Raw genomic sequence first — 23,680 nt, 5'->3', positions numbered from 1 at the left:
GATTTTTCAGCATGTATGTAGTCAGAGATGTCCTGAAGTCAAATATATCAGTCATTGTCAGGAAATATTAATAAATAAAATAAATTTTTGCCAGCAACCCAAAAATAAAAAAAATAAAGACATTTCCCTCACAAATTAGTTGTATTTTCTTTTTAATTTATAAGGGACGTGTAATGTTTTATACTTCTGGTGAATATAATCCAATCAATCTTATTTGCATATATGTATTTTGTATATACAGTTCTCTTTGTTAACACCTTATTTTGAAGACTGGACGTAGTCATACGCGTATACTTCCGGTACATCACTAGCTCTGAGCTCTTCCCGTCAGCTCGGTGACAGCTCCATCGGGGCCGTTTGAATGCATTTACCATAAATGTCAATACATGGATGCTCTACAGTTGAATCATCGGCCGATTTGACCACAGAGATGAGAGTGACGTCTGGCTTGACCGCATGTTACAGTTACAGTTAGCATGCAGCTTTAGCCATGATGTCTAGCTCTGCTCTTTCCTGGCATGGCACTGCATCCTGCTGTATTACTACAGGCTTTCTGGAGCACAGCCCAAAAATAAAGTTTACAGCACAACAATGAGCTTGTTTTGATGAGGGCATGCAGGTCTGCTTTTCCAGTAAAAATACCTGAAAGTGGAGTAAAACCGGTGGTCAGTGACCTCTACAGTCCACTGTTGTGGTCTAGTAGAGAAATTAATTCTGATTTCCAATGTTTAACATGCAGTATAATTGCCTTTCCCTGTTTGAACAGGTGACGTTTTGTTATATCTTTCCCTTCCCCACACATTCATCCTGCAAACACACATAACTACAACTGTTTTCAATTGTTGGCTGGCATCTGTTGGGGGCTTGGCAATAGAGCATACATAATTGAATCAAAATATAGGTGTGGCCTTTTTGGATGGCGATTTCATCATTTGGTGTAAATCTTGCAAAGTCTCTGCAGGAGCAACCGCCCCACTGCAATATGTAAGATACTCTTTATTATTCCTTTTAGCTTCTACTTCATCATTGTCCCTTACAGCGCTTATTTTTTTTACTGTGCTGACCGCGTTTGTTAATGGCTGTTGCATGTGCTGCAATGTGAGTTATTTCTCCTTTTCCTGTTTCAGTTATCAAATCTGTGGGTTGTACAAGCCTGAAAGTGTCTGTTACCCACAATTTCCTTCTGCTGCAGAAAGCGTTTATCTTATCTGTCATGACCCAAATGAATAGCACGTTGGAGTGTTTGAATGAAGATTAGACTGCTTATAACCTGAATTGTTTTGATCTATGTGATATAGTGAGAGAAGCTCTCTCAATGAAAGCAGAAGAAAAAGCGTCTGCATGCACCGGCAGCAAAAGATCTGAACAGACAGATATCCAAAGACTCACACATGTAACTCACATTTTGCTTGTACAAGACGCTAGTGTCCACCTTGTGCCATCTTATCCCTTCACATCAGACGGCCTACCCATAGCTCAGCCTGTGCACAAACATGCCATTGTCGTCGCTGGCTGGCCTTGTGACTCAGTGTGACCCGCTGGATTGGAGAAGGGGGAACACAGCCATTGAGATCAGCGACGTTAAACAGAGCATTATCACGAAAAAGCATCTAGCATGCAGAGGCCGAACCTCCCCCCACCCCGTCTCCACCCTCTAAACAGCCCACTGTTTTGGGGGAGTAGGGAGGAGAACACTGCCCATCATTGTGTTCTATAATGAATGAGTAGTGTCCTCACATGTGTACAGTACACAAGCATCTTTCTCTGAAGTCTGCACTCAGGACAGCATGGCAGTTGTGATAACATGAGGTGATAGCACAAAATGTTGAACAAACAAGTGTGAGAGATATATGAAGAGTTTACAATAACTACGTTTGAATATCATATTACGATATCAATTTTAGATAAAGCCAATGACAGACTACTCAGTTTTCTATCTTATATTAGATTTAGCTTCAACTCCCAGATGATTTGGTCCATTCATAATGAATAGGTAGAGTCACATCGCCGGAAAAAAGCAAATATGACAAGATTTCATGCATGTTATGGATGTCCTGAGATAAGAGCAGTGTTTTTCTTAAAGCTGCATTATTCAATTTTGTGCCACTAGGGAGCACAGAAAAGAGTCCTTAGCTACACAGCCACCACCGTATCAGTAGCGTACAGTTGTCGACATACACATCCAGCAGACATGGAGCATTCATTTGGAGTAATGTTTACTGGCCTACTACTACTCTTCTACTCTTCTTTTTAACCATAGACTGTATATAAAGATGGACGACATGACAGCTCCCCCAAAGTGAAGCCAAATCATCTGGATCGCCCCCTGGTGGCTGGCTGCAGTATAGGTCATAAATCCCACCCCCTCCATGTTAGCTAGATGGGACATGGGCCAATCTAAAAACTCAGAGTACACGTCAAATACATTTTTCCCCAAAGATGTTTTCTGTCATTTTAGGTAGCTCTTATCACACTGATGTATGTTAGTGTTCATTTTGTGTTTGGTTTTAATTATTTATTTGATGCTATAAAAAGAGGGTGAGACGTCATGGTTGACAGCTGTGATTGACAGCTGCTCTGAGTGAAGTAGTCGCGGAGCCGGAGGCTCGGGAATCGTACGAGAGAGGAGATGTAACTTGATCTTTCACCAGTCTGTGTAATGAAACGTGTCAATTTGATCATAAATGTAGTTATAGAGATATTATGGTTAGTTGTTGTGTCTTTCTAGCCAAACAGCTACCGTGGTGCTAACGTAGCAGTTAGGTGGCTCACGCTAACAAACTGCGTCCGTGCTCGGCTTGGGATTGGCGCGGGTGGGTGTGTGGATGGGACCTTGATACCGCGACTCCAGCCCCCCCCGATCACTACTGCGCAGACTCTCTCCAAATGACGTACAAACCTCAAGATGGCAGCTCCCTATCCGGGATATTTTGGCTTCATTTTTGTACAATGGGAGGAAGTGGAGATGCGTCTTCCATCTATATATACAGTCTATGTTTTTAGCTCTGTTTTGGTCTTCCCCAACTTCATTTTTTGCGGGATGTTTGACTTTCTTCACCTGCTAGCTGGTGACATTGTTGACCTAACATTTCAAAGCTTGGCTTTTCCTCTTTTTCTTTTTCCTTTTTGCTAGAAAGGGCTACCTACAAGTCATACAGTAAATATGCAGGACACAGAGCCACAGCTCTACTCCAAGCACAGAAAAAAACCTCTGATGGAGCCTGACTATAATGACAACATGAATTTAAAATCCATTAGATCCAATGTCACCTGACATATGATTTTGAAGCGAAGGTGCCATCTGACATGAGAGGCTTTCAGACACCTTCCCCCAGGAGTCTTCTTCCTAGACATCCTAGACACACGGTTGCTGACAGGCTCATTCTTGAGACTCTTTGACAGCCCATTTAAATGTGTCTTCACTGTGTAAATGTGGTTAACTAGGAATCCTTGTTCAGCCTGAATGACAAGGTCCCCTGCTTGTTCAATTTTCACTCTGTAGTCCAATCTATTCTCAAGAACAGATGACGTACAAGGAGGACTGGATTATTGTCAGAAAAGTAGGCTAGTCCGGACGCAGCTCTTTTAGGATCAAGCGCTAAATCTCGCATAAAGTGACGCAAACTGTTGCTGAATGGTGCTCAGGATCACTCTGCCTGCGACCTATATCTCATATGATTCTGACGTAGGATGTGTCGACCATGAAGCTCTGACTCATCACACCGACGCAGGCTTTCTAGGTTGGAATGCACAGAAAAGCAGGTATTTTCAGTTATTACTAGCAACAAAACAGTATTTTTATCATCAGCATCACATGATGTAACGTTATCTACAGGATCTGTGTTAGCAACTGGCATCGGGGTGATATTGATCTATTATTCTGCTGCTAGAAGCATGAAATTGACTGTCTGCCTTTTGTCCCAGATTCCACATCGTTATAGTTGCAGTCTGTGGACACAAAAACACATTCACAGTGTCATGCCCTGCAGATCACCCACCTATGACTTACTGTAGAGCTTCTTTCTGTCCTTTGGAAAGTCAGAAATCTCTCCATAAACCACTGTTTTGTGGAGCTGCATTTCTGCCTTGCATGTAAAGGGTCAATTTTAGTTTCTGGATTTCGCCTTTGGCACTGGAACAAAACATCCACCCTGTTTCTACTATTACTAATCAGTTCAAAATGCCATTATCCATTTGTTCTTGGTTAGTATCTAGTCATAAATGCGGTGTGGTGAAAAGATTATCAGGCGGATTGGAAGGAGTTAAAGGGCAACAGCATTTTTTTTTTTTATCTATTCATGGTTCCCACGTTTATGATGGCCAAAGGATTTTGACAGATTAAGATTATAATCGCCAAAGTAGCCAGCTCCATCTTATCAAAAGCTCCCCATCGTGCACAGTATTAGCTGCTAGATGTAGGAATTCCTGGAAACCTTGCCAGACTAGTAACATCTCCAGTACTCCTCTCGGCTCTGAGGCAGTAGGCCTTAGTAGATTGGAGTGGGGATAAGTCAGAGAACACAAACAAGAGGCCTATTTCAATATCTTTTTCTTATTTCAGCTTCAAAGATTCCACTTTAAGCTTAGAGTTAAATGAGAAGCAAATGTTTTTAACAACATAGCATTTATGGCATATTTCTTTCAATGAGAAATGTCCTGATTATTCTAGATCGTAGCTGCAGCCTTTTAAAATGTTACTTGATAAATATATGTGAAAATATTCAGATTTTTTTATCTGTTAATTTCCATTTCCAATTTTAACATGCGTACAAATCACATATTCAATAATTTTACATGGTAACCCCCCCCCCACACACACACACACACTCCCTCTTTCTCCACTCCACACTCCCAGATCTTCTAGATAAAATATAATTTTGAAAACAATAAATTACACACAGCCAGAACAGAGACAGACAGACATACAGAGAGAGGAAACACAGCAGCAGACAGTAAGGACAAGAGCTTTGAATCAATGAGGAAAACAGACAAACAGCTTCAACATTGTTCACCGAGTGCACACATAGAAGTACTCTCATCCTACGATTAATACAAATCGGGCCATTCCAGACTAGGACTGCAACTAATGATTATTTTCATTATCGATTAATCTGCCATATATTTTCTAGATTAATCGTTATAAAATGTTATGAAAATAGTGAAAAATGTCCAACCCTGCTTATCAAATTCCAAGATGATGTCTTTAAATGTCTTGTTTTGGCAGTCCAAAACCAAAAGATATTCAGTTTAATATGATACGGCACAATGGTGCGGTGGTTAGCACTGTCGCTTCACAGCAAAGAGGGTCACAGGTTCAAACCCGGCTTGGGGCCCTTCCGGGTTCTCCGGCTTCCTCACACAGCCCAAACACATGCATGTTAGGTTAATAGTTGACTCTAAATAGCCCGTAGGTGTGGATGTGAGCGTGAATGGTTGTCTGTCTCTATGTGTCAGCCCTGTGATAGTCTGGCGATCTGTCCAGGGTGTACCCCGCCTTCGCCCAATGTCAGCTGGGATTGGCTTGAACCTATCCTTATTGCCCCTTAAGATGAATTTTATCTTCTCCAACTTAAGATGAAACATTACATCCCTGATCCATCTGACATGGGATGGAGGTTTTGAGCTCTTTGAAAGTATTAGACGTCGAGCCATTAAGGTAATAAAGGCCACTACATTAGTTTGATGGCCAGGTCAAATATAGCAACTACAGGGTGTGGGTCAATTAGTTGTAATGAAAACTCTGCTTTGGAGTTATGAGTTGATATTGCTAGTCAAAATGCGTGTAGATCAGGGCATGTTACACAGGTGATTTTATGAATATTTCAGCTAGATTTATACAATATTTCACCTCTACCGTCTTAGGAAACACAGAATGAATTATGTTTCTATTTCCATTCTTCATAATGCAGTCTACGCTCCATCAAACGGGTCAATATTGACACTGACAACCAATCAAAATGCAATGAGTCACCAGTTTATAGGGTACTTAATGCCGTCCAATACAATAACCCTGCGATAAATCCTTCCTTTGTCAAGTTTAGCTGTGTTGACAATGTGTCAGCCGGGTGTTGATTCAGCTCTATGGTCAATTTAGAGGCTGTACTTTGTTGTGTTGCTAATATAATATCCTCCCCGTGTACATACAGTACATGAGAACATCAGAAACACCTTCGAATATGATGTAATCATCATTCAACCCCCCCCCCCAAACAAGCACTAGACTTACTTTAATACAAAATGTATCCCATAAACTAAACATATAGTAGGTATATGGTAATATAAGTGCATATATTATAAAGCAGCCTGGTCGAACAAAAAGGCGTATGAATGACACGATAATGCAAATAATAAGGCAAAAGCGTGCAATAAGTACGCCGTTCTTGCTTTTGGTGTGTCATTTGTACGCCATGTAGTGTGTACTGACTGCAATGTAAACGCATCCGCATAAATACGCTACGCTCAGAGCTAGTGACGTAGAATAAAAAGTAAGAAAGACTACTTATGGCGGGCGGGCGGGAGGGGAGGTGGATGGGTCCAACAAACACACGACTTTCAATCAGGAGTTCTGTTTTATCATTTACGTTAGTGATGTTTGTGACGTTTTCCATAGTGATTTTATGTTGTTTCCGTACGTATTGTACTTATTTGATGTACTTATTTTAGGGCCTACCATGATGTTTTTCCTGAACCTAGCTAAGGGGTTTTGTTGCCCCCTGATGGTAGGCTACTGTAACTTCATACACACGTGTAATATCCACGCCTTGGCGAGGCAAAACGTGACACTGACACGCTATCTTCTGATGGATAGGTGGGTCTATTACATGCTTTGGCGTGATACCAGATTGCATAAGCACAATGTGAAATTTACAAGTGGCCATAATCATTATGTCCACACAATGATCCAACCCAGTCTGACGGCAGTTTGTGAAATAGTCACGAAATTTGATCTATTTGATTCGTGTACATAGACACGAATTTCCCTTTTTTTTCGTGACGCTCAGGTACGACTTTCAACAACGTATTTTTCGTGCTTTTTCCTACGAATGTCCAGCAAATCATTATGTGTTAATTTCCTCTCCCTTCTTTTCAAATGAAACTACGTAGTTTGGTTTAGGAATAGATCAACTTGGTTAGGTTTAGGCAGCAAAACTACTTAGTTAGATCACGGTTTGAGTTTAAATAACACCAGAAGTGCCATAACTTAAGTACGAAAGTAACGTGACAAAAACTACTTTGATAGCTTTCGGAAAAGATTGTGGTTTGGGTTCAAATAACTCTGGAAGTGGGGTAACTTAAATACGGAAGTTACGCGATAATAAATCAACTTTGACTTCTGGTTTCACACGGGACACAAACACCGGTCACCCGGTCACCCATCCACCCCAGCCTCCTCCCTACGCAGCATTTGCCACTCTTTATACTTCCCGGTTCACAATTACGTGGATTATTTACAAATTTTGTTCTGACCATTACAAAAATGTGAAATTCATGTCTATGTACACGAATCAATACATTCAATTTTGTGACTATTTTATGAAATGTTGTGCGACTGGGCTGAATAATCACATATAAACTATAAATACTGTACATAATAAAACACACACTATGATTCCAGACTTGATTTGAGTCATGTGCAGCCCATCAGACACCAAGATGTTGTGGTCCACCGTATTCAGCTCAGTACAGCAAAGATTGAAACCTCATGTTTTGAGTCTAAAATTGATTTTTTGTTTAGAAAGAGAGTAAAATCCAACATTTCCTTCCAATGAAAGGCTTCTACTTTTAGATATCTTGCTTTTGCTTGATGTTACTGAGCCCATCTGTCTCCTTTTTATAGTATGATAGGCGTATTGTTCTCTTAGATTATTCTAATTTTATTTATTTGGTTTATTTGATTAAGTTCAAGCAAAAGCTGAAAAACTGATTGTTTGCTGCTGAATCTCATATTGGTTCCATGTGTTCATTCATTAATCAGTCACAAAGCAATAAAGAACACTTAAAGGTTTGATCTCTTTCAAAATATGCAAATTGAAAATTGGAATATTTACAGCTGCTTTATTGAAAAGGCAAGAGCTGCTAGAACATGTCTGCTCCTGATTAAATATTTAAAAACCTCCAGCGATTACAGCCTCAAGACTATGATCGCTTTGTCAATGACCAACCAAGCAAGTGTTCATACAGTATATATCAGTATTCAATATCTTACCGTCGCACAGAAATTGCTTTTTTTTTGTAGGCGTCACTGAAATGAAACTTAAGTCTGCTCTTTCAAAAGGAGTGCTCTTCTTGTGTTTACAGTTTTTGCAGTTGCAGATGATAATCTGATAGCGTTTGTTTCAACTGTCAACAGCGTCACAACTACCATTGTTTGAATTTCTCATCCCTTTCAAAGAAATGCTAATGCCCACGGAAATTTCAGTGAGCCTTCAGCAGGTGTGCTGTGCTGATGATGCACCGCTGTAGCTCAGTAACATCAACGACAAACAATCTACACAAACCCGTCCGTGAATGTCAACCTGACCTCCACGGATAGGGTCAGCAGCCTCACTCGGGTGTGCAGTGCAATTTTATCTTTGTGTGTCCTTTCATCATTTCAATGCCTGTTTCTACCCTGGTACATTTCAAATTCTGGCCTGTGTGGAAAATCGCCACCAATCATGTCTATCTGAAAGAGGATTAGTCTGCCCCAACATCCGTTTAGCAGATTTGCTGTTATATATGCCTTCATTTGGGAATTAAAGCTTTCCGTGTTTTCATTTTTGTCCTTTCAACTCAATCATTAACCATCTTTGACTAGCATAAAACTCTGTCCATACCATTCTTATCTGTGACCTTGTGGTGATTGTATAAGTTGTTGAAGACAACAGTAGTTGAAGAAAGCATGCCCGTGGCTCACCTCAGATTTTCTCACTGATGCATTGCTTATTCACTGCCTCTGTGGCATCACATGAATTAATAACGTCTCCAGCCGAGCCTCTTGTCTCTCTTGGAGGTCTTCTCTGCTTGGCTGGGCAACGTTCCGTCCCAGGAATCTCACAAGGCTGTTTTTCTTTTTTATTATCTGCTGATTTCTATACACCTATCACAGTTAGAGTTAGAGTTTTTATTAGGGCTGTCAATCGATTAAAATATTTAATCGCAATTATTCACATGGTTGTCTTTTTATCTGTTCAAAATGTACCTTAAAGGGAGATTTGTCAAGTATTTAATACTCTTATCAACAGTGGGCAAATATGCTTGCTTAATGCAAATGTATGCATATATTTATTATTGGAAATCAGTTAACAACACAAAACAATGACAAATATTGTCCAGAAACCCTCACAGGGTCGCTCATTTAGCATAAAAAATATGCTCCAATCATAACATGGCAAACTCAAGACCGACAGGCAACAACAGCTGTCAGTGTGTCAGTGTGCTGACTTGACTATGACTTGACCAAAACTGCATGTGATTATCATAAAGTGGGCATGTCTGTAAAGGGGAGACTCGTGGGTACCCATAGAACCCATTTTCATTCACATATCTTGACCACTTTGAAAATGGCCATGCCAGTTTTTCTTCGCAAAAATTAAGCATAGTATAACATGGTTGGTACCAATGGATTGCTTAAGCTTTCTAGTTTTATATGATATCAGTATCTTCACTCTAGCTTTAAAACTGACAAATTTGCGGCCTTTTCAGCCCTAGTTTTTTATACAATTTTGAATCCAGAACTGAAAAATTACATATAGTTGATCTTGACAGTCATCACAGAGCTCATACATATCCGACGCGGCCCAAAGGTTTGATCACAGTTTTACTCTAACTGCCTAATCTTGATACAATGGCAGGACTTAGTACAGATCTGAGGATTAGCTACTGTTTCACTCCTGGGGTTTCAGATATTATTGTAAGAATCACTCTGCTAGATTCCAGTAACACTCTGTATATGGACACTGACCAGACAGCCTAAGTCTTTCAGTAACATCATTTGTCAGGCAGCCAGGGGGGGAAAGCTAGTCAGAAGCAGGAAGCAACCTTCCAGCCACTGAAACAGCTGCCTTTGGATGAGAAAGCATGAGCGCTGTGCAGCTGATTGTAAAGCATGTGAGCTGTTTTGTTTTCTGTGTGCATGTACTGTATTCTAGTTTGCTGGAGGGTGTCGGACTACTGGGAGTGCTTCTTTATGGAATGCCAGAATCCATCAGTAAAACAGAGATAACATTTTATTAGTGTTTATATAATAGCTTGTTTACTATACAATGCGAGGCCTGTTGTGAAAATGCATGAATGATGGTGACACACAAAGTTCAGGAGGTCCGCTATCCCATTGGGCATATGGATATGAATCAAAGAGTCACATTTCATAGCGCCATGCTGTTCTGAATAGTCAAGGTTAAAGGGGACATATCATGTCCATTTCCAGCATCATACTTGTATTTTTGGGTTCTACTAGAACATGTTCACATACTTTTTCACACACTATTTTTCTCATACTGTCTGTCTGAATATACCTGTATTCACCCTCTGTCTGAAACGCTCCGTTTTAGCGCCTGTCTCTTTAAGACCCCCCTCCTGAAAAAGCCCAGTCTGCTCTGATTGGCTTGCGAGAAAAATATGGTGCACCTTTGCTTGTAGTTCTCAAGCTGTGGGTGATATATTTTAATGAGCCTAATGAGGACAACCCGAAAACATAATGCCTCCGGCCACAGCCGTCGCCACAAAGAATGTATGTTACCAAGAAGTGAGAGTCAATTGTTGGTTCCATTGCAACGCCAGCGCCAAGCAGCAAAGCTACGCTTCCGCCATTTTGGACTGAAAGCGACTACCGGATGCCTGAAAAACGTCCACCTAAAAAGATGCCGTACAGAAGCAAAACAAAATAATTTATTTTCTATTGTCATATTCTACCGAAATGACCTGTGTTGAACAATAAAATATAAACATAATAAGCGTTTTCAGTCCAAAATGGCGGCAGCGGCTATTGTCAAAAAAACACGGGAGTTTTGTCCCTTTGCTTCTATACTCTTTAGTCGCCAGTGCGGCGGAATAAAAAAGCAAATAGCAGGACAAGAATCGGCAAAATTCGACCAAACTCTAAGAGCTGGTTAAAATAACACTGCTATCTTCTTCTGTGGTATTGGCCTATACTTTACATTAGCCATCTTTGTGTTTACTGTATCACTGACTAGAGGCTGTTGACAGTTTGTTTATTGGCTTGGGTCTGGGGTGGCAGAGACGAGGGAACGACTCGTGTTTTAGTTTCGTCCTCCCCGCCGACAGGGGACTGCTTCGCCGGGAGAGGAGCATTCGGGGGACAGAGCTTCAGTTGGCGGCTCGGATTCCCATCACCGTTATTGTCTGCTCTGCAGCCTAACTCAGAGCAGACAATAACAGTGGTGGGAATTACGCTCTGTGTTCCCACCGCACAATTTTCGTTTATTTGTTTAGGAGTTTGTCAGTAGCATGACTTGTGATTGCTCAGTATTACTCTCCTGTTACTCTCCTGTATCAAAAAAATAGGGCTTCCAGTGTGAGCATACAATCCACCGGGAGCCCCAAAACAGCGAGAAACCCTGAGATGGAAACAATATACTGCCATGTGTACTATGTTTAACGCAATTCTTTCCTAATGTGCATTGTCCCTTTTGTTTTCACAGACATGGCAGTGTATGGGTTGCGTCATAAGGCAGTGGTAATGTGGGTGTGTCACGTGATATGCTACTTCAATACACTTTAAAAACAAATATTACTGAAACCACTACAGAAAATTGCAACCCAGTCTTGTTCAGTCACTTTCCCAACACACGTGTGAGTCCCCAGGTTGCTGTTCAAAAGTCCTTGGCCTGCTTAGCTGTGATGAATGGGCTATTTTCTTGCTTTAGCTGGTGGGTAACTGGTTAATAAATGGGAAACATGATTGCTTGCTGGTCCCCTACTGAGCACAACAGTTATTTGACCAACAGATGTTGTGAGGTGCACAATTCTTGCTGCTGCCTGTCCACGCCACGGTGCTGTTAGTCTCACTGAACACCTCATCCGATCCCTCTTGAAATGCAAGCCTGCTGACCACAGCGCTGACACATCCACCTGCACGCCTCATTCATAAAGCATTACAAGATGACTACCTGCGACTTTCACTTATCTCTTCTCACACATTTGCTTTTCATTCATAGAATAAATTAAATTTTCTGCATTTGCTCTTCGTCATCTCTGACACACCTGAGCACAAGTGGGACTCATAACACACACTGCGCCAGAGCATCGCATGCATTGTTTTCCATTCTTCCTCTGAAATCATATGCGGTTTAATTTAATTTAATTAAATCCAAATCATGTGTCTTCAGCGGCACACGGTGAGATTGATTTCACGGCACATAATGGATTTAACACGCTTGTGTGACTCTTTAAAACAGCTGCTTTTAGATACAATTGACTGTTCTATAAATGCTTAACAATGGCTGCTGTACTGACCTGGAACACCGAGTTCATTGTTACCATTTACCTGGTAATGTGCTCGCTGAGCCTGCAAGCAGAAGAGGGTGTACCAGCCGACTTCCTCTTTCACTTCCTCTTTTTGAAAGTTGTGTTTTGGTGATTGTGTGAATATAATCGGCTACGTGGTTTTCTTATCTTCTCAGGTGTTAAAGCAGCAGTGGGTAGAATTGGAGCAAATATGACTAATACAAGTTATTCTTATAAAACTCACTATATCCTGGCAGTAGTGCATGAGACAGGTAATCTGAAAAAAATCATGTGCCTCTGTGTCCTCCGGTGCTCCTGATGGCATCTACAAGATTTCACAGACCGGAAAACAATGCAGCGCTGATCAAATATGAATCAGTATTCAAAAGTTTGTGACCCGGCAACCATGTTGAGATCAGTTGAGGTAATACCGAGCACCGCCCACCAGCCGGAGCAAATTTTCTAATTTTGTAGCTAAACAGTACACTACAAGATGTTTCTGAAAACATTTGAGGTGAGAAATAGGCATTACAGTAACAGAGTATTGATTCATATTTGATCAGCGCTACCTAGTTTGACCGTTTGATCGGAGTTCGCGAGTGATTGACAGCTGCCTCCGTTGTATGAACAGCCAATAGGAACGCTCTCTCTGTCTCCCGTCACGGGCTAGATTTTCTGAAGCCTGAAAACAGAGCCATGAGGAGGTGCAGAAGTCTAGTTATCTCTCAGAACACTTGAATTACAATATGCTGAAAGGTTATTATGGATTTTTTGCCCAATGATGCCAAAAACATTCTGCCTACTGCAGGTTTAAGCGGCTACAAATATCCACACTACTTAAACACACTGGTCATCAATGTGAGATTTCTAAATGTGTAATCAGACTAGTCCAAACTAGCCATAATGCATTTTTCTGATAACAAACTTTGTGTGAGCAATAACATTGAGCCTCTGATGGATTAAAATCACCACTCAATCTGATGTGATTGACCCCAATTTTAATAGCATTTTTGTGGACTGAACACACTGTGACTACATGCACTCATCTCTAATAAAGGGGTGGGATTGTAATTATTTGCAGCAAGGTAAATAATAGGAGGTAGGTAAGCACCTGGGAGGGGGGTGGAGGGGAGAGCTGGAGGGCCGAGCTGGAGGGCCGTGTGCAGCGGGAGCTGTGAGGGAGAGTGACCAGGAGGGCTCGGTCTAATCTTGGCTATCACATTACCTCAGCCCTCATGGTACATCGATGATGCTGGCCTCTCTCTGCGGACCCCATGGCTCTACCTCTACACACTTACTCTTAAAGAGACATGCCTCTTCTTCGAACCAGAGTCAACTGTGTGACAGGTGTCCCCGTAACGGTTTTACATATATGAGGATAGATAGGAGTTACCCGAGGAGGTAAGCCTGGAAATGTATCCTTATTGAGTAAAGATGGTATCGTATTTGTATATTTTTCAGAGCTATTTCAACTTTAAACTAATTTGTTACAATGAGTAAGCACGTTTTTATCCTGTAGGCGCTTTCTTAATTATTTTTTGTTGAAAATATTCAAAGGCATTTTTGCCCCGCTGTGTTATGCTCTAGTTATTAGGGTGTAGGTCAGACCATGTTTTCTTCTATGCAGTGTATTAGCATGGGGGATATTATTAATACAAATTTAATGTGATAATAATATACAATGATTTTGCCCTGCCGGTGCACTACTTCCTTAGCAATTACCTAAAGTGGTATGGCTTCAAAAAAGTGCGGAAATGCATGTGCTGCATATTTCCGAAACAGCAAATTGAAAAGACTTCACGCGCAGCTTTAATGTGTTTCATAGGCTCTCAAAATCAGTGATGTGCATTAACCGGTTTGGCTGGCTATGCCATTTTGAGAGGGTAGTCAGGTGCCCGGAGCCAGGAAACAATGCTCTCCACTCTGTTTGTGTTGTGATGCTTTGTTATGGCTTTGTTCTGCTGTTTGTCCTCTCAGTCATTTGAAGAGTGGACCTCACTCACTGCGCTCTGAGAAATGCTCTCTCTCTCTCTCTCCTCTCTCGCTCTATGTGACAGGTCTGCGGAGTATAGTTTCGCCCAACAAAACTAGGCCACAGTATGATTTCACATTTGTTACTCAGCCAATAACATGCAGCCTGCTTCAATGTGCATCTATTTATCACAGACTCCCACAGGCAGCCACTGCTGCAAATTTGCTTTTGCTTTTAAATTCATCATATACTATAAGACAGCATTTTATTTGGATTTAATGTCCCCAAACTTATTAGAATTCAGTATTTTGTAAGGCTAATATATTAAAGCAAGAGCAGAGTGAAACCAGATATTCTTCGGGTTTTTTCTGAGTGTCGAATATCTTAAGCATAACAACACAGATGTCTGGGCAGGGAGAAGAGGCTTTACAGCGGTTTGAAAGCATGAGAGGCCCCTGCTGGCTTGAGCCTGTCATTTTCCACTGTGATAGTAAATAAGCATTTCACCTGCTGCCGTTCTGCTGAGCAGCTCTGAGAGCCAGCGGTGCCGTGTTGTAGTGTGAATAGCAGAAGATGCTATTGGTTACAAGGAATATCGTGTTAATCCTGCATCCGTTTCCTTTCAAACAGTGGAGCTTATTTTTCTCGGCCTGTTTCTATGCGTATGTTTGACCTTGATTGTGTATATAATGAGTCTATGTGTGTGCGGTGGTGTTAAATGAGTGGGCGTGGTCAGCTGAAGTCTACTTTGGTTCAGAGTCTATGGTGACACAGGACTGCAGAGGGAGAGAATATGGGTGTGTAACTATAAGGAGCAGGAATCTCAAGAGGCAACGCACACAGAATAAGGGTAGCATGGCAAAGGTAGAATGGGAAGTGTGCAGGTCAGTATACATGTGACTCTATATGCTTTCATTGCTAATCAGTTCATTTACATTTGACGGATAAAGTATTGAATGTGATTCTTCTGGGGGGGTTTTGTCAGTTTTGATTCAAATGAAATAAGAAGATTGGAGTTACTGTCAGTGTCAGTGTGAAGCTAGAGCCAAGAGGCAATTAGCATAAAGACGGGAAGCAGAGGCAAACAGCAAGTGTGCCTTTCTCCAAAGTTAAAAAATATGCTTACCAGCACCTCTTAAACTCACTAATTGGCACATTGTATTTTGTTTGTTTAGTCTGTTGCAGAAACACTCATTTGTGGTTTATCCATCCAGCAAGCACTTCTATGCAGAGTGCCTCTGGTTGCTAGACTAAGTCAGCGAGCACAGGTTTTGGTATAGGTCTCTATGCAATGGCACAATGGTACCAAACATTATGCGTGTCATGAGGATGCATTTTAGGCTTTTTGTGTGTGATTTGTATGCCACGCAACATTACTGCAGTTAGGTTTAGGAAAAACGTCATGGTTGACCTTAAAATAAGTATGTAAACTAAGTAAAATATACAGAAAATGAGCCTGACCGGTTTTCACAGATGGAAAAAAAAAAAGTAACTTGCAAAACTTCCTTTTTTTACCTGTTTCACAGATGTAAAAAAAAAGGAACTAAGAAAGTTTGTACTGGCAAAACTTTTTTTTCGCCTGTTCTTAGGTCATAAACATAGGAGAGAAAACAATTTAGACCAGACTTAGAAAATGGATCACCAGAAATGTTTTCTTCTCGTTTGCCTTTCAGGGCTTCGGTAAAAATACGTAAGGAAAGAACATGACATAAGCACAGAAAACATGTCACAAAAAAACACGTCACAAAAGTCACATCCAAAACAAATCACCGGTCTCTGGTTGGTCACTGGTTGAAAGTTGAAAGTGTTTGTTGTACCCATCCACCTCCCCTCTCGCATGCTATAAGTAGTCTTTCTCCCTTTTTTTTCTACATCACTAGCACTGAGTGTAGCAGATTTACGCGGATGCGTTTACACTGCAGTCAGGACAGATTACACGGCGTACAAATAACACGCCTAAAGCAAGAAGGGCGTTCTTATTGCACGTTAAATGCCTTGCGACTTATCACTCATATGCCTTTTTGTGCAACCGGGCTTAAAAGCGAATAAGCATATTTTACAATATGTTGAACTGTTCCTTTAAAAAATATGTTAATGATGTGATAAGAAGTGATGCAACTGCTCTTATTTGTCTTGAACATGCTGTTCATTTCTCCTCTCTGTCTTGTGTGTTGGCAGACTCGGAGGCCATCGGTTGCTGGGGAGATATCACAGCACAGAAGAAGCAGAAAAGATTTTATCAACAAGAACAAGCAAAACAGGCCAATATCGAACTGAAGTGGATGGTTGCAGAAGCCAAATAAGGTCAACGTACCACAAGAGCCATGTGGGAGGAGAGTGAGGGAGTTTTGCTATTTGAACGCATCAAGCCCAAATACTTTGTCTACTGAGATACGCTTAACGTTCTCTAGCCCTCTTCCAGAGCATTTCCTCAGGGGGAGCCCCTGCTATGCACCCCAGCTCTGTTGGCTTCAGCAGGCGGTCCAACCTCAGTGCCAGGCGCTGTGTGGGCATCCCACAAGTCTGGGTTCTGCCCACACAGGACTCACCGACTGCACCTGAACAAAAAGAATGAAATACTCCTGAGCCACTCCTCTGTGTGGTGGCTCTCCTGTCTAGTGTTAAATTGGTCTGTTGTGAAGTTCTGTCTGCCTCTTCACCGGCAAGTTCCTACCGTTAGTGAAAACCCCTCTCCAGCTCTTCCACCACCTCCTTTTGGGTCACCACTTCGTTGTAATTTGCTTTCCCATCAAGCAGCAGCACGAGTTCCTTTGTGCTCACCACGTGGTGGAGGACCATGGGATGCCGTCAGAGCTCGGAGGAGAAGGAAGCGGCGCGGCGCTCGCGGCGAATCGACCGCCACTTGCGCTCAGAGAGCCAGCGGCAGCGGCGTGAGATCAAGCTACTGTTGCTGGGCACCAGCAACTCGGGCAAGAGCACCATTGTCAAGCAGATGAAGATCATCCACAGCGGAGGCTTCAACCTGGAGGCCTGCAAGGAGTACAAGCCCCTCATCCTCTACAATGCCATCGACTCGCTCACCCGCATCATCCGCGCCCTCACCACCCTCAAGATCGACTTTCACAATCCCGATCGCGCCTACGATGCCGTGCAGCTCTTTGCCCTCACGGGTCCGGCTGAGAGCAAAGGGGAGATCACTCTAGAGTTGCAGGGGGTCATGAAACGTCTGTGGGCTGACTCAGGGGTCCTGGAGTGCTTTCAACGATCCAATGAGTACCACTTAGAGGACAACACGGCCTACTACCTGAACGACCTGGACCGCATCTCTGCTCTTGAGTTCATCCCAACTGTGGAGGACATCCTACGGTCCCGCGACATGACCACCGGCATTGTGGAGAACAAGTTCACCTTCAAGGAGCTCACCTTCAAGATGGTAGATGTGGGTGGACAGCGTTCGGAGAGAAAGAAGTGGATCCACTGCTTCGAGGGCGTGACTGCAATCATTTTCTGTGTCGAGTTAAGTGGCTATGACCTCAAACTCTACGAGGACAACCAGACGGTAAGGAAAATCTGTTTTAAAAGGGCCCACATTTGCACAGTAAATGTATGCACATGCACACATGTATGCACTAACACATGCTTGCACGCAGCAGCCTCTCACCCTAACACAGGAGGTACGAGAAGAGGGACGAGACAGATGTCAACCCAATTAGCACAAATTATACAACTATTCTCTCTTATTAAGTTTTTACACCATTCGTGAGAAGAGGTCTAGCCTTTATTTCTCTCGATAGGTTGAGATGATTCAAGTGCAGGAATATATCTCTTATGTGAGACAGATAATACTTATCTGACTTACTGCAATGATTAATTAGATACCACTAATCTTAGTATCTTGATTCTAGTGCACGCTATTACTTAAAATCATTAACTGTTCGCAAGTAAATTAAGAAATTTCACACTATTATTTACCATATCAGAGAGTGAATAAAGGCAAAATGCAGTGAGGTTTCAATGCTACCAAACAAGGAATGTATTTGTATAAAATGGTTTAACAGTCCGGAGAAGCAAAGAGATCACAAGGCTGTTCTGAGGTGTCATTTCCTCTCTGTACATCCCCGTCTTCAACACAATGACCGTGATGTCGTTACACAGATACGGGTATTGCATTTTCTCTTTTGCTTACGTCATACATATTTAGAAGGTAGTGGCTATGTGAAATCAATTAGCAAAGGAAAGAGTTTGAACTTTGAATGACTTATGTTTACTTTGGTGGGAACAAATGCACAATCTTTAGCTCACTCAAAGATTTTTAAACCACCAAACCGCTCAACAGCTTATCATTTGAAGTAGGAAAACAAAACTAAACAGAGTGTTAAAGTTGATTCTGCTAAGCAGACTACTTAATGGATATTGAGTTCAGGTCTACCTCTAAAGGATGCAACTATGTGAAACTGTCATTCTGTGCCCAAATTTAGGGATCACAGGTTGCATAAATGATCTGTTCTATTGGAGAGAAGGCCACCTGATTTGCCACAGAAGCAAGAAAAAAAAACTTTCCTACTCTTTTTTGGTAGATATTCATTATGGCATAGACTAACAGTTGATTGGATTTGCTGTAAGTGCTGAACAGCTACTCTTTCCTAATGTAACAGTCAAAAGACATAATTGCAGAGGGTGGTTTTCCTAATATCCCCACAGGGCATCCAGGACCACTCTACGCACCCTTTTCTTCATTTTATTGTCAGCCTAAATAGCATTACGACCTAATGTAATCCTTTTACAGTTCATTCAGTTTTGTTTAATAAACAATTTGGAAAGCCTTATCCAAATTTTATGGTCCTTATCCAAAGTTCTTTGGCTGGGGGCATAAATGGACTGATTTTATAGAAATGGGTGAAACACATTCACTTTGCCTTAATGTGGTAGCAAAGCTATTTCAAATCTGTCTGAATGAGAGTGGCCGGCGTTTCTTATCTCGCCTTCATGGTTGTGGAATTTGAACGATTTGCTATCCATAGCATATCTGTTTTGTTATCGGAGTGTTTTGGAATAGTTGGGTAGTTATTGCTTGTTTAACTGCCTTTTTGATAATGGAAGGTCAACAATAGATACTACTTAACGTTTTCAGTCTAGACCAACTATGAGGGGTCAACTATTTTCTATTTCTTCACTGACGTGATCCCATTTTTCTCCTAGAGAGGTTCCAGTATCTATGTATACCTCTTTATACACAAGGAATAACTCGAGAACAGAGGAAACTTTGTCATTCCTGTAAGTGAACTGGCCTGATAACTCATGGGTTACCCGGATAAAACAGGGAGTACACCGGCCGGGTTGGAACATGAAATCAATTAGTTTTATAGGTTAAAAATAAAGTCTAAGGAGAAAAATGCAGTATGGTGTTAATTGAGTTCACAGAATAAAGTGTGAGGCTGTACCTGTGAGAATTAGCAGATTGTGAAGGCACCGTGTAGCAATGGGAGTTCACAGGTGCTAAAAAAAACAACTTTTATTATTCTAAGACAGGAGAGGAAGAAGATACAGCAATGGATCAAAAGTACCAGAAGGAAAGACATCGTGCAATTAGAGCAGCCATCCTGCTGCAGAGCCGACTGTGAATAAGACTTCTGCAAATACATTTTCATGGTTATAGGCTGTGGTTGAATCAATGACTTCCTTTACAGTTTTATGTGTTTTAACATGTGAAGACAAAGATCACTTTGAACACACCAGGGGTGTCTTTAGTTGGACGACGACAAACTTGTGACATAGTAACATTAATGCCGGCTGTGATTTTCAGAGGCCAGACTGTAACATGTTGCCTTATCTGATTCAAGTGAAACCTTTTCACAAATAGCCTTTGTGTTCCCATTAACTGCATTAGCACAGAGACTTGCCAGGCATCAGCTGAATGAGTCTAAGGTACATCTTGTGCATTTTAGATTAAGATGTGTTTTGAAGAGTTGTCTGTATGTTACCGCTGCAGTGTCTGTGATGAGCATTACCAGATTGATGCTATTCACATGTAGTCATCAGTACTACCAGTCAACCACATCAAATGGTTGGTACTTAAAATACCATGAATTAATCTAGCAATGGTCGGGTATTTCCAAAATGGTTTTCTTGCATGGGTACTGTGAAAGGCTAGCCATATTCAGTGCGAGCTATATTGTGAGACCAAAGACAAAGCAAAAAGCATACCATTACTCACCAACCATGTTCATCATTTGAGGATCTGCACAAGGGCCAGCAAGCATATAGCGGCATACAGCTAAGTTTATGGCCGTGTGCATTTGGTCGAACCCTGTGGCGTATTTACAAAAAGGCGCAATGGAAGATGATCTACTTATAGAAGATATATGCATGTTGTACTGTTTTGAAAACATGAGGTCTTCAGCTTTCAGAATCCATAAACCAACTGTATGTTGTCCAAACTATGTCTTATTAAGAAGTATTTTAACAATAAAGTCGTAGAAATATTAGCTTCGTAAACATACGAGCAAGTTATGTTCAAAAGAACCATTTCTCATTGGTCTACAATAACATGCTTGGTATCGCTTGAAACAAAAAATTCCGAGCTTTCTAATGCACCAAAACGCACCTCGACAAAATACAGCGTCCATTTACATGGGGTCTTGGTCATAATGGTGAGATTGGCTTTGAAATTAAGATTTTATTTCAGGATAAAAATTTTATTTTTTTCCTTTATTGTATCTCCGTTTTCTCTGAAATAATAGTAGAGTTTAGTTTACTTACAATGGATTAATATTCCTTAGCTTCGTACCTTTCAGAGGAGACCAAATATATGCGTATAAGTCTTATGGTGGAAGAGCTATTCCTGATTCATTTTGTGTATGTTATTTTAGCCGTTTTTTTCCGAGGGATGGAGCTAAGGCTTAACAGGTTAAAGACAGCCACTGGCATACTAGTAGCTCAGCTGCCAAAACTGCGTACCAACAATGTGCTTCAGCTAATTAACTATTCCATGCTCAGTTGCCTGTCTCTCACCACAGCACATGGTTAGAAATTGTGGAAGCTAACATTTCTAATATTGTTATTAGCTACAGTATTATTAGCAATGAGCTCAAATCTTTTGGTTTAAAGAAATTGGTTTAAAAATTCTAAATGTGTGAAATATTGTGCTATAAAATGAGTTTAGATTCGACACCATGTCAATGGCAATAGCGCATAAACCAAAATCTAATATTCATGACTTTCAAGACATTAAAACAAACACATCTGTTGTTAAATAATCATCAAGTCAAGAATTTAGGAAAAAAATTACATTTTGTAGGGCACATGTGAAGCCAGAATTGTAAATAGTAGGCCATACCTTATATAACTTGCAATTACATTACCCAGTAGGTGGTTTTATAACAGATGTGACAGCGTTTTAATAGCCTCAAGTATAATTATATACAATATATAATGGATGGATAGAACACGCAATTGACAGTAATGTGCAGAGTAGACGTGTAACAGGATGGAGAGCTTATTAAAGAGATGATCTACTCACATATATTTTAAACTGAATATCACACTATGCAAACAATCACACCACAACAATGCTGAATAAATGTGTCAGTATAAATGCATCACTGACAAAATACTCATACAGTAACACAGAAACACATTGATGTCATGGCTGAGATACTACAGTAATTTGTAGTATGTACATGTGATGTAGGCTGAACATTTATACAAATGCAGATTTGTGAAAGAGAGGCTGTAACTAGCACACAAACCACATAATGGTGGCCAAACAGGACATCAAGCCACACCCTCATAAATCTACGGGAGCATCAGGCAGTCGGCATAATGCAGCAGTATTTCCAAATGTCACATTCAGAGTACACCTAATCTAAATGTTGCTGGATTAAGTGCAGGTATGTCGCTGTGGTTTCTTCGACATCCACACAAGGCTCCTCAGTGAATTCCTGCATCTTGGAGCCGCCCGCTTCCATAACCACTGTCAGCTGACAGCACGCTGCTGAACAGCTGTTACCTAACACATAGTCTAGCCTCTACATGCTCAATACATCTGCAATGTGAGTAAGAGACGAGTGTTTGTATCTGTGTACCGTATATGTGTCTCTGGTTACACATTTTTACATGCAGTTGATGGGGAATAAAACAGCAGTGAAACCAAATCTGATTTATGTTAAATTGGGTCAAGCATCAGTTAAGATTAAGGTTAGGTACTATGAAGGTCAGTACAATGTGAGGGTAAAGGATTGGGTCAGCTACCATGCTCCAAGCAGAGACAAGGCAATATATTTCAACCTACCAGAAAACAGATACTGACTACAGCAAAATATGATAATAAATAGCAGAATAATAGGCGGACAGACCTCTGGGGAAACATGTGCATAGTTCTACGAAAATGTTTTCCATCTGTTTGGTCGACTTGTACAAAAAAAGAGACATCTGTGTAGACTCAACAGATGTTTCGATAAAGATCAGAAACATGACCACATCCTTGCCTTAGCCTTTTGCAGGATAGCTAACCTGTAGCAAAATAACCTCATTTGAAATTCATATTTATCAGATTGTACAATACACACACTAGATTTCACAGCTGAGACATTGTCAGAAGGCGCTGTAGAGGCATGGCCTATGTCACATAGACTGGTTTAAGCCTCCCTTGAAGAATACATTTGCAGTAAAGCTGTTGTATGTACAGCATATACATTGATTGCCAATTAATGGCTTTTACATAGTTACATCTTCAATTCCAATGCATGCATTGTTAAGGAGAAGCTGTAATTTTAATTTGTTTCAACTGCCCTAGCAGTGGAGGTAATTTCCCTCCAGCATCAGTGATTCTTTGACTCAATGAAAACTCTGATATCTTATTAGGAGACCTTCCTGTTCTCATGTTGATAAGCACAACATGAACTACCAGCAAAGACATATATAACTTCCTTTACCTTAGCCTTAGCATACTGAGTCAATAATGTTCACTGACATAAACCTTTGTGAGATTAAACAATCAAACACAGTCACTGATTCAGCTTTCTGGACCAAAGGTGACTCATCAATTTTAGTCCAAGTGCGACTCTTCTATTTCTTAGTGTGGAACAGAAGGTAAATGTTAATCTATCATACCAGAGGCTTAAAATTATCGTATTTTGAGGGAAATTATCATACGCATAATCATATTCATATTCTGCTTGAAAACAGTTAAGACCATAAGATATAGCTAACTAAACAAATAACTGGTGTATTCAAAGCTATGCGTACACATGGATGTAGGATCCATCCGGAAATTAATTAAAATGAGACAGCACGGACTAA

General features: G+C 41.0%; 1 protein-coding gene and 1 long non-coding RNA gene across 3 annotated transcripts in view; one reads left to right on the top strand and one right to left on the bottom strand.

The window, feature by feature from the left end:
• Positions 1-23,680, bottom strand: part of LOC141757110 (uncharacterized) — a 68,609-nt gene that overhangs the window by 10,238 nt on the left and 34,691 nt on the right. The window lies entirely within an intron of this gene.
• gnaz (guanine nucleotide binding protein (G protein), alpha z polypeptide) overlaps positions 1-23,680 on the top strand; it is a 37,329-nt gene that overhangs the window by 3,946 nt on the left and 9,703 nt on the right. Inside the window, exon 2 of the mRNA XM_074617386.1 lies at positions 16,598-17,939. Coding sequence (XP_074473487.1) covers positions 17,217-17,939 — 723 coding nt within the window. The 5' untranslated portion in view covers positions 16,598-17,216. The remainder of the gene's footprint in view (positions 1-16,597; positions 17,940-23,680) is intronic.

Source organism: Sebastes fasciatus, chromosome 19 (assembly GCF_043250625.1).
Source record: "Sebastes fasciatus isolate fSebFas1 chromosome 19, fSebFas1.pri, whole genome shotgun sequence".
NCBI lineage: Eukaryota > Metazoa > Chordata > Actinopteri > Perciformes > Sebastidae > Sebastes > Sebastes fasciatus.
Note: the sequence above shows the minus strand (reverse complement) of the source record. Positions and strands in the feature narration are given on the sequence as shown.